This window comes from Strongyloides ratti (assembly GCF_001040885.1).
Source record: "Strongyloides ratti genome assembly S_ratti_ED321, chromosome : 1".
NCBI lineage: Eukaryota > Metazoa > Nematoda > Chromadorea > Rhabditida > Strongyloididae > Strongyloides > Strongyloides ratti.
This window is the reverse complement of record NC_037307.1, coordinates 7,725,168-7,736,809: the sequence shown is the minus strand read 5'-3', so window position 1 is coordinate 7,736,809 and position 11,642 is coordinate 7,725,168. Positions and strand designations below refer to the sequence as shown.

At 23.6% G+C, this 11,642-nt stretch overlaps 6 protein-coding genes across 6 annotated transcripts; 4 read left to right on the top strand and 2 right to left on the bottom strand.

Moving 5' to 3' along the window:
• Positions 1-87: 87 nt before the first annotated feature.
• On the top strand, positions 88-973 carry SRAE_1000239500 (Eukaryotic translation initiation factor 3 subunit G; the record flags this gene model as incomplete). The annotated part of the gene is made up of 3 exons (XM_024649466.1): positions 88-157; positions 198-912; positions 958-973. 3 exons carry the CDS (start codon positions 88-90, stop codon positions 971-973), a joined length of 801 nt encoding a protein of 266 aa, XP_024503341.1.
• A 166-nt stretch (positions 974-1,139) lies between these two features.
• On the top strand, positions 1,140-1,694 carry SRAE_1000239400 (ADP-ribosylation factor-like protein 2; the record flags this gene model as incomplete). Its single annotated transcript, XM_024649465.1, has 1 exon — positions 1,140-1,694. The coding sequence occupies one exon, from the start codon at positions 1,140-1,142 to the stop codon at positions 1,692-1,694; it is 555 nt and encodes a 184-aa protein (XP_024503340.1).
• A 1,538-nt stretch (positions 1,695-3,232) lies between these two features.
• Positions 3,233-4,044, bottom strand: SRAE_1000239300 (Hypothetical protein; the record flags this gene model as incomplete). Its single annotated transcript, XM_024649464.1, has 3 exons — positions 3,233-3,474; positions 3,547-3,851; positions 3,899-4,044. 3 exons carry the CDS (start codon positions 4,042-4,044, stop codon positions 3,233-3,235), a joined length of 693 nt encoding a protein of 230 aa, XP_024503339.1.
• A 769-nt stretch (positions 4,045-4,813) lies between these two features.
• SRAE_1000239200 (28S ribosomal protein S21, mitochondrial) lies at positions 4,814-5,199 on the top strand (the record flags this gene model as incomplete). The annotated part of the gene is made up of 2 exons (XM_024649463.1): positions 4,814-4,959; positions 5,010-5,199. The coding sequence occupies 2 exons, from the start codon at positions 4,814-4,816 to the stop codon at positions 5,197-5,199; spliced, it is 336 nt and encodes a 111-aa protein (XP_024503338.1).
• Positions 5,200-5,338: 139 nt separating this feature from the next.
• On the bottom strand, positions 5,339-7,257 carry SRAE_1000239100 (Solute carrier family 22 member 15; the record flags this gene model as incomplete). The annotated part of the gene is made up of 2 exons (XM_024649461.1): positions 5,339-7,041; positions 7,083-7,257. 2 exons carry the CDS (start codon positions 7,255-7,257, stop codon positions 5,339-5,341), a joined length of 1,878 nt encoding a protein of 625 aa, XP_024503337.1.
• A 1,617-nt stretch (positions 7,258-8,874) lies between these two features.
• SRAE_1000239000 (SWI/SNF-related matrix-associated actin-dependent regulator of chromatin subfamily A member 5) lies at positions 8,875-11,064 on the top strand (the record flags this gene model as incomplete). The annotated part of the gene is made up of 3 exons (XM_024649460.1): positions 8,875-8,962; positions 9,010-9,096; positions 9,143-11,064. The coding sequence occupies 3 exons, from the start codon at positions 8,875-8,877 to the stop codon at positions 11,062-11,064; spliced, it is 2,097 nt and encodes a 698-aa protein (XP_024503336.1).
• Between the last annotated feature and the right edge of the window lie 578 nt (positions 11,065-11,642).

The window sequence follows — 11,642 nt, the reverse complement described above, 5'->3', positions numbered from 1 at the left end:
CAAGACGATATTTAATTTCTCCCAACAAATTATTTTTGTTTGGAATTTCAAGACTTTTAATTTAATAATTAAAAAATATTCCATATTATGACTTCTACGATAACTTTACCGAAACCAGCTCCTATTGGCTCATGGGCAGATGCTGTTGACAATGAAAGTAAGTGTATATATATTTTTAGCATTTTTAAAAATTTTAGCAAATGCAAGAGAAAAAACTATAACTGAAGTTATTACTGACCCCGTATCAGATAAAAAAGTTACTGTTACTCAGATATTAAAAATTATCACAGAACGTATTCCTAAAAGTATTGCTGATCGTAGAAAATGGAAAAAATTCGGAAAATGTGCAAATGCTGGAAATAAACCTGAACCTGGTGTTACAATGATGGGTGATGAAGTTGAATTAGAATTTGTTAGGACTTCTCTTGGTGAACAGAAACACGATGATGATGTTGATACTACCAAGAATATTGACAAAGGACAAATTACTGCTCGTTGTCATAATTGTAAAACAAGTGGCCATTGGTCTAAAGATTGTCCATTCAAGAATACTGCTGATGAGAAGTACGATGATGTACGTCCTACTGCTAAAGGAAGTCTAGCTGGAGGTAAATATACCCCGCCACAACGCAACATGGAACGTATGGGAATAAGTGAAAGAAGATCTGATGAATTTACAGTTCGTGTGACAAATCTTCCAGAAGACTACACAAATCTTGATGATGTTCTTAGAAATATGTTTAGTAGTGTCGGAAAAATTGATAGATTCTTTTTGGCTAAAGATAAGAATACAAATTTAAATAAAGGTTTTGCTTTTATTACATACAGTAACAAACATGATGCTGAAAAGGCTATTACTAAATTTAATAAGTTCCCATTCGAATCTTTGATTATTAATGTTGAATTTGCCAAGTAAGTTTTCTTTATTTATAATCATTTTATTTTCTTTTTTTCTAGGTCTGGACGAGATTAAATAATTTACAAATATATTTAAATGGTTCTGTTTTTATCATGATTTTCTGTTAAATATACCTTATTGTTTACACTTTTTTTTTTACTAATTTGTATATCTGTAATGACGGATTTAAATACTTATGATATATTATTTACAAATATTTTAAACGTTCTTATAGACAAGTATGGGATTATTGACATTGTTAAAGAAATATAAGAAGAAAGAAAAAGATATGAGGATATTGTTACTTGGTTTAGACAATAGCGGAAAGACAACTGTAATGAAGAAATTTCTAGGAGAAGATACAGATACAATATCTCCTACACTTGGATTTGGTATAGAAACCGTACAATACAAAGGATTAACTCTTAATTTTTGGGATGTTGGTGGGCAAAAAAGTTTACGACCATATTGGAAAGGTTATTTTAGTGATGCTGATGGTATTATTTGGGTAGTGGATTCCTCAGACATAGATCGATTAAATGATTGTGACAATGAATTGAAACAACTTTTAAAAGAAGATCACTTATCACATTCTTCTTTAGTAGTATTAGCAAACAAATCTGATTTACCATCATCTTTATCTGCCGATGAAATTTCTAAGGTTTTAAAACTTGATCAATTAACAACACATAAATGTAAAACATTTTCAACAAGTGCTAAAACTGGAAAAAATCTTTTGGAAGCAATTGATTGGTTGTGTAATGATATCTGTTCAAGGATATATGTAGGAAATTGATATATTGTGAAAAAGGTATTACTCAACAAAGAAAACATTTTTTTCTATAATTGAAGAAGTCCTGTGTAAATATAAACAACTGGTGCACGACAGTTGAAAGTATATAACCTTCTGTCAGCTATGGACTTGTTTTGTAATTTACAGAATTTTCTGTAATTTTAAGAATAGAAAATATATATTAAGTACTTTGTTACAATTCAGTTTCGGTGAGAGCAGTATAAACCAAAAATTAAAAAAAATGATAATTTAATAACAAAAAGTATTTCCTAATTAAAAAAAAAGTATTTTGTGGTGAAGAAAAAAGGTTTTTTATTATAAATTTTTTTGATTGATGACTTCTTCTTCATATCAGACACTTTTTATCAAGGGTTATTGTCAAATTTAAGATATCTCATTTATTTGTTTATTTATTTATCAATTAATTACATAATTATTTACCGTCATTTTTTTATACTAATAATATAACAATAAAATTTTTTTTTATTTATGTCATTTCTACCATAATAGAAATGTATAAATATTTTTAATTAATTGCAAAAAACAATTACTTTAATTAACTTGTAAATTTTTTTAGTTTATATCTCAAAAATAAAAATAATAAAAAAATTGTATAGTATTTAAATTTCAGAATTAAAAATTTGCTTTGACAATTTTTTTCGGTAAATCCTTTTTAAAAAAGTAATTGAATTTTAAAATGTTTTTAATTTTTTTAAACTTTATACCTTGCTCTTAAATTATCATATATAACTGATAAATTTAATTTTGAAAAAAACTAACATTTGAAACAATTTTTCCAATATTTTTTTTGACTTCATATTAAATTTTACTTAAAAATTTCTTCATATAACAATGATGCAGTAAATTAAAAATTCTACAACTTTTGCTGCAATAACCCTATGAAGATGTATTTTTTTTTAAAAAAATTATTGTACTTTTTATTATCAGCACATTTTTTTTACCCTAGAAAAGTTAAAAATTCTTTTTTTTAATCCTCGATTTAATATATTATTTATTTAAAAAAAAGAAATTTTAAATTATTTTTTACAAGTATAAATAAAGTATGAATATAAATTTATTATAAATACTGAAAACAATATCTTATCTAATTTTAGTTAAAACATATTTATGATCATATTTATTCAGTTTGTTATAATATTTAATAAAAAAAATATAAAACATTATGTTCTATGAGAGGGAATTATTTGCAATAGATATCAGTAAATAATTATTAACATTATATTTATCTAAAATATTATTTAACTTCAAAGTATTTTTAGTTAATAAATATTTTTGATATTTTTACCACTGCAACTAATTATAACTGCTTCACATATTTTTCAATTATATGTACTGTAAAAATATTAATTTATAAAAAGTATTATGCAGTAGTGTTATAAAACAAATTGATAATAATTTATAATATATGTCAATAATTATTAACGCATATATACCCTTATATAGTTAAATATAAAGATATTATTTTGTGGAAAATTCATGATATAACGGTAGGGTAAATTAAAAGTTGTATGATTTCTTAGTCATTGTAAAGCTTCATGAAAACCATGCTGAAGTTCAATTGAATCTTTTAATGCTTTACTTAAATGTGGATATGCTTCAGATATAAAAAATAAAATTGCACTCCCTAACATGGCAGCCCTTAATTGTTGATCCCTTTCATGTTTCATAAATTTAACAATAAGTGTACTATGTTTCTTAGATAATTTTGGTCTTATATAACCAAGTATACTTCCGTTAGGTTTTTTAAACCAATAAACACAATCTGTATTAAGGAAACCAAAATATTTGCAAACAGGATATAAACTAATAAACACTTTTTCAATTTTTATAATACCTTCATTTTTATTAGCTTTTGTTATCCACCAATTTGGACTTAATCTTCCTTCACTTACAAGTTTATATAATGTTGCCTGTGTTGGATGCATAATTTTTCCTTTACTTTCAACTGAATGATTAGGTGTTTTTACAATCATTACATCTTTTTTGCCAATAGTTGTTACAGATATACCTTTGACTGGAGAAAGCTCAGCTAACATAAATGTTTGTTTACTATTATCTTCATCTCTTATCAGTATAGGTATATTTTCAAATGTTTGTACATGATGACCAGCAATAATTCTATGTTTTAGATCATCAGATCTATATAAAAAAAATTAATATATAGTAATAAAAAATGTAATACATACACAATGGTATCCTTTAATTTTATACTTATTCTATCAATACTTTCTAAAGATTCACAATTTGGAAGTTCAGTAAAAGCAATATTATTAGAAGCTTGTTGAACTGCCTTTGCAAAACCCTCTTTAATTTGCCCTACAAGTCGTTCCATCTAAATTAAAAATTATAATTAATTTTTTAAAAAAAAAAGTTATTTAGAAATATATAGAATAAGAAATAAAGTACCAATATAAATATTTTTTAATAAACAAAAATATATATCACAAGAAATAAAAAAAGTACATTTGATTACTTTAAAAAATCTTGTTAATATTTATTTAGTAATAAAATAACAAATATTATAGTTTCCAAAATTTATGAAAGTTTTAAAAACATGAATATATCCTAGTCTTTTAAATATTTCCCCTATTCTTAAACTAATTTTCTTTTTTCACTATCATATATATATATATAATATAATATAATATATATTTTTGTTGTTACACAAATTTATTTTAAAGGCTAATGAGAAAGAATACTTCCAATATAAAAAAAAGAGGTGTATAAAGTTGTTTAGATGTTGAGAGTCTAAACATTGATTATGAGTAATTTTAGAAGTTTCATGATAATCATAAATTAAAATATTTTTATAATAACAGGCAATCAATGTGATTATTTTAATTTCTTTCTCCAATTGTAACCTTCGTGAACTATTTAAAAACTTGTTCTAATGCAGCGGTTTAATTGTCAAATCAAATAAATCATTATACGATCCGTTATTAAAATTGAAATTGATGATCAAAAGAATTTATACAGCAATGGGTGGAGTTTTGTTTAGAATAAACGCTTTAAGAGTTTCCGGGCCGTGTCTTGTTTTAATAAAAATAAAAGGTTAAAATTGTTTTCTTTTTTTTTTGAAAGATTTTTCCTAAATAAATAAAATGCCTCGTTATTGGAAAGGAACATTAACACAACCATTTGGTGTTAAATTATTTCGTGGAATTTGGCATGCTCATCCAAGGTGGATGAATAGAACAGTAATAGTTAAAGATAATGATGTCACTTCATCTTTCATGTTACTTAATCGGTATGTTTTACTATTTCTTACTTTTTTAAAATAATTTTAATATTAAATAGACTTATGGAGAATGAAGGTTTGTTGAAAATTATTAGAAATAGTCAATTCTATAGAAAACCATTTATGCAAAGAAAAGAAATGTCAATAGCAGCTTCCAAAGCAATTTTTAACGAAGATATGAATTTAAAAATAAAATTTTTATCAAGAAAAAATAGAGTTGATGCATATCCAGGACAGATATCAACATAATTTTTTTTTTATCATAGTTAAATAAATTGTTGTATTTGTTAGAAAATAGAAAATTATCAGAGGATTATATATTTTTGTTATAATTTATTTATAAAAAAAAAAAATACTTTAGATATATAAGAGTTTTTATACATATATGCTAATGGGGGTTTATGTTTGTGGAATGTAAAGAAGTGACTAAATCTTCATCTTTAAATGTTTCTTCATCTGAGTCAGTGAAATGATAGCCGTCATTAACATAAGTATTTTTCTTAGTTGTTACTCTTTCTTTTCTTATAACTTGTTCCGGTTTTGGTATGTCCTCTTTTAAATTATTCTTAGTTTTTGAAAGTTTATTTCGAAAAGCTTCCTCAAGTTCATAGTTGTGTGCCAATTGGTCTACTCTAAATTGTGAAACAAGTTGAAGAAGTCCTGTTGGTAATCTTGTGACTTGTCTTCCTTTATTAACTTCATCCATAGTGTCTTTCAAACTTTTTCCTTTAACTTCTGGTTGAAGTATTATACCACCAATTATTGTAATTATAATAAGAACTTCAGGAATAATAAAAGCATAAATAGGATGATTGCCTTCCATCAATGGTTTCATAATAATTATTCCAACAATGTAACCAGTATGTTTAAAAGCTTGAATAAAACCAAATGCTGTACAACGGATTACGGTTGGGTAACGCTGTGTCGATATTTGAACAATATTAATCCAGAAAGCACTATCATTTATTAATGTGGCAATTGTAATAAGAACATTTATCCATTTAAATGTATAGTCATATCCACATAACATTAAAATAATTACTGTCCCAAAACATAAACCTTCTAAAAATAGAGCTGTAATAAATTGTATCTTACGTCCTAAAGATGGAATTTTAAAGTCAAAAAAAATAATTATAATTGGTATAATAAATCTAAGTCCACCATTTATTGCTACAAATGGTATAACATCATTTTCCCATGTTGTAATTGAATAATTAAAATTTATTGAAATTAATGAATATGTAAACATTGATAACATTTGAAGTATTGTTTGTTGTGTTAATTTAACTTTTGAAAAAAGATGAAAAAAATTATAAAATCTATATTTTTCTTTAGGTTCTGATGGTAAATTTTTTAAATCACTTTCTGTAAAATGTATAGCTGCATCATTCCATCTACAATGAGCAATATCATTTAAAACTTCAGCAGCTTCCTCAAATTGCCTGGTTGCTATAAGCCACCTTGGAGATTCAAGAAACATTATAAATCCAATAGAAATTAAAGAACCAACAGCATTAAGAAATATAAAATATAATTGCCAATCTTTTGTTAAATAAGCTATAAGTGATATTGATAGATATGCTAATGGCCATTGAAAAGATGAATTTGGTATTAATCTATATTTATTATTTGTTAATTCCATCATTGTTGTCAAAACCATTACTTCAATTGCTCCATATATAAATCCTGTAATACCTTGAGTAATAGAATATGACCACCAATTTTGGGCTCCTGTTGTCATGGTAGAAGAAATAATTGTAATTAATTGTCCAAGAAAGAAAAATGTATTTCTACCAATATGATCACCAATATGACCTCCTATTATAGCTCCAACAAGCATAGATCCTGATTGAATAATTTGAATTAATTCTGGTTTATTATCATCATCACAAATCATTTTAAATGCTCCAACAATTGAATAAAATTGTTTAGATTCTTTTATAGCAACAAATGATTCACATTTTTGTTTAAGTAAATCACAATCATTTCCTTTAACAGGAGCTTTAAATGTCATATATCCTTGATTATTTTTTAAAGTACAATTCCAGTCTGGTTCAATGGCTCCAACAAATTCAATAAATGTATAATTACCTAAAAAAAATGAATTTAAAAAATTAATATTATATTATTACCAGCCCAAACAATTTGCCACAAAAATATCATAAAACAAACATAAATTTGAAATGTTCCAAATGAACCTATTCTTTCTAATATTTGTTCAAATTCTTCATATCTATATAAATTTTTTTTATTCTTTTTTTGAGTACTAAATGTTCGTCTACGAAGTTCTGTTTTACTATCATTCATTTTTATAAATATTTCATTAATATAATTATAGATTTAAATAAGTATAACAATGTATTTAATTATAGGGACAAAGTAAAAGCCTTTTATCCAATATTGTTGATAAATAAATTTGGTTTTATACCATAATTTCGATTGAATACTATTGATAAGGAATTTTTATATTAGTAAGATAATTAAATGAATAATTTCATGATAACGGTCATAGTATAATAAATTAAGTATTATTTTATACTTTATAAAGTTAATAATATTATAATTTATAATAATTGATTTAATAGGCTTTACCATTAATTATAATGTTATCAAGAATCTTGATAGAAATATTTTTATCTAATTAAGATTTTTTAACACAACTTTTTGACATTACTAATTTATGTTAAAAATACAAAAATCACAATTATGAATTTTAAATGTGTGCATTATATAAAATAACCTACTATAAAACTATTTTCATATTAGATATCATGCTTATTTAAAGATAAAATTTATTTCTAAAATAAATACATTATAAAAATCAATCAAATTTAACAGATAATGATATAACTAATTATTTTATATGAATTAATAGCATATAATAAGAAGAAATATACTATTTACATTAAAAAATTTATTCTATGTAAATAAAATATTTTAGAAATTGACAAAACAAATTATTATCACACTTTTAATATTTAAAATCTTTACTTAATAGATAATAACCAATGTGATGGTATTTAAAAAATTTAAAATTAAATATAGGTAATTTTTAAAGCTGATAAAATAACACATTAAATGATAAAAGTAAAGATAGTTTTTTGAAAACATATTGTAGTTATTATATTTAATATTTATAAACCATTTAGTGTGACATTGTTAAGCGATAAGAATATTTTAATGTAAAAATGTTATCAAAATTTTTTAATAAAAAATGTTAATCATTTTTTGAAAAGAATTTATTAAATAATTTGGAATTTTTTTTCAATCTTCTTCATATAAATTAATACTGTTAAATTTTCTTTTTTCTTTTGGATAACAAAGAAGCACAAAATTCAAAAGATATATTCAATCAAAATATCTCATAATCTTTAATTTACAATCTTTACCTAAACAACCGCCATGAATAAAAAGTTTCATCTTTTTATATTATAGTATTTAAATTAAAATAAACTATAAAAATTGTAATACAAAAGAATTTAATTTTACATTTATACTTAGAAAATGATTTTAAATGAATATAAATTATATTTTGAATTTTGAATTTTTACAAAAACTATTGTTTTAATGAAAATAAGACGATTGATATTCTTTGACCAGTGATGAAGATACAATATTACTTTAATTCATATAATAAGTCCAAAGTATATTACAAATTGTAATTTGATGGAAAAATTTAATGCTTGCTTAAATGTATGATTATTAGTGAGACTAATCATTTTAACTATTCATAAGACTTTTTAAATTCATTAATCATCACAATTTCCTTTGACCTTTTGTATTTTGCTGTATAAAAAAATTTTTTTTTTACCTGTATAGACAGTGGCTAATAAAATCTTGTAATAAATTTGCCACCAAAAAATATTTTTTTTTCAAAAAAATTTATAAAATTTTTTAAACTTAATTAGTTATTAATTTTATAAAATGTGTAAGGAAAATGATGGTGAAGAAGTTAGGAAAAAAAGAACTCATTCAGAGGAAGGTAAAGATGAGTGTTATGAATTTAAACGAGGTAAGTCTAAAAAATTAACTATAATATTTCTTTTATTTTTTTTTTAGTAAAAAAAAATGACGAAATATTAGATGATCCAGTTGAACAGAATTTGGAGGTAAACTGTGTCCCCATAGAAGAAAACCAAGATGAAAGTAAGTGATATTTTAAATTTTTTTTTGATTAGCCTTAATCTTACAGTACCTGAAGTTTCTTTAAAAAAGAAATTTAAACTTTTACTACGTCAAATTAAAAAAATTTCCCGTCAATTAGCTTTGGGTACTTTAGTTGAGTCAACTGAAAATATGGGTAATGAAAATGATGATGAAATGTACAAGTGTAGTGAAAGATTTATGTTTAGGGAGACACCACCATTTATTAATGGTAAAATGAGAGATTACCAAATACATGGATTAAACTGGATGATAACACTTAGAGAAAATAATATCAATGGAATATTGGCTGATGAAATGGGTCTTGGAAAAACTTTACAAACTGTTTCACTACTAGGATATATAAAATATTTTGAAAATAAAAAAGATACCAATTTACCTTCTCTTATCATTGTACCAGCCACAGTAATTTGTACCTGGAGAAATGAAATTACAAAGTGGATAGATGGTATGCAGATTTTATTTTTACATGGAGGTAAAAACCATTGTAAAGAGATTGTTAAGAATGATTTGAAGAAGGGAGGATATGATATTGTTCTAACAACATATGAAATTCTTTTAAAATTTTGTCATAAACTAAAAATTATAGAATGGGATTATATTATAATTGATGAGGCACATCGTATAAAAAATGGAAAATCAATTACTAGTAAAGCAATAAGGTACATTAAATCAAAAAATAGATTATTGTTGACAGGAACACCATTACAAAACAATCTTTATGAACTTTGGTCCTTATTAAATTTTATTCAACCTGAACTATTTGATGACGCTGAAGATTTTGAAAATTGGTTTTGTAGTGATAAATGTTTTAGTAGTCAAAATTCAACTATAAAGAAATTGCACAAAATTCTTAATCCTTTTATCCTTAGAAGAATTAAAAAAGATGTTGAAAAAAAAATTCCTCCAAAAATAGAAACGACATTATTTGTAGGTCTTTCAAATATTCAAAAGAAGCTTTATAAAAAATGTTTGCTTAATGGTGCTGAAGTATTTATCAATGGAAAAATTAAGAGAGGTAAATTTATGAATTTGTTTCAACAGCTTCGTAAAATTGCTAGTCATCCATATTTATTACCTGGTGTTGAACCTGGTCCTCCATATGAAGAAGGTGAACATGTAATAAAATGTTGTGGAAAACTGAGAGTTCTTGATAAACTTTTAACCAAGTTGAAATCACAAGGTTCTAGAGTTATAATTTTTGCTCAATTTTTAGATACATTAAATATTCTCGAGGATTATATGATTTGGAAAAATTATTCATACAATAGGTTTGATGGAAAATCTCCTTACAATGAAAGACAAGAATATATTGATGAATTTCAAAGTGAAGAATCAACAACTTTTGCTATGTTACTTTCTACTCGAGCTGGTGGAATAGGAATTACTTTAACTGCTGCTGATGTTGTTATATTTTATGATATTGATTGGAATCCACAAATGGATTTACAAGCAGCAGATCGAGTTCATAGGATTGGTCAGAAAAAACAAGTAAAAATATTTCGATTAATTGCAGAGGGAACAGTAGATGAAGAAATTTACAAAGTAGCTGAAAAAAAATTACATCTAGATAATTTGGTCATTCAAAAAGGAAGAATGAATGAAATGAAAAGAGAAATGAAACAAGAAGAAATAATGAGAATTTTACGTAACGATATTGAAGAAGTTGGAAATTTAAAAAAAGGAAAATTTAAATATAACATTGAAGAGATTGTAGAGAGATCTTCTCTGAAATATAAAAAAATCCAAGATGAGATTAATGGAATTAGTAAATCTCAAAGTAATATTTTCCTAGAAACTCATCGAAATTCTAACTCTAGAGAAAATAATATGTATCATTTTAATGGTAATGATTACAAAATTTTACAAAAAAACAATAACGATCAACCAGAAGTGGAATATATTAAAAAGAAAAGATTAAGTATTAAGCGTTTTGAAAATTTAAATTGATATAAAAAATATTTTAAGCATACAAAAATATAGTTTTTTTTTTTAATTTTCTGTAAAATTAATAAAATAATTTTAAAATAAAAGTATTTATAAAAAGAATTAGTCTGAAATTTTTTTCAAAATTTAGTTAATTAATATATTTCTAATATTTATATAATATTATATAATTATTAAAAAAAATAAAAAAGTTATCACAATAAATTTTAAAATGGAATCAAAGTTGTTTTAAGAAATAAGTAATAATTTTATACAATATATATTTTTTTAATGAACACTTTAATTTTTTTCTTTATTTTTTATATAATTAGATTAAAAAATTATAATTATATATTATACCAATATGTTAACATAAATGCAGTTAACTAAAATAAAACTGTTAATAATTTATTATAAATTTAACAAGTAGGTATAATCTTTCATTTTATTTACTTTTATTATATTGGAATAAAAAGAAAAGAAAATATTTAGTCACAAAAATATATATTTTTTTATATTGGATTATTACATTTTGAATCTTTTAAAATAAACGTTTTTAATCATTGTGCTCAAAAAATTTAATGTTACTTTTTATCATATCA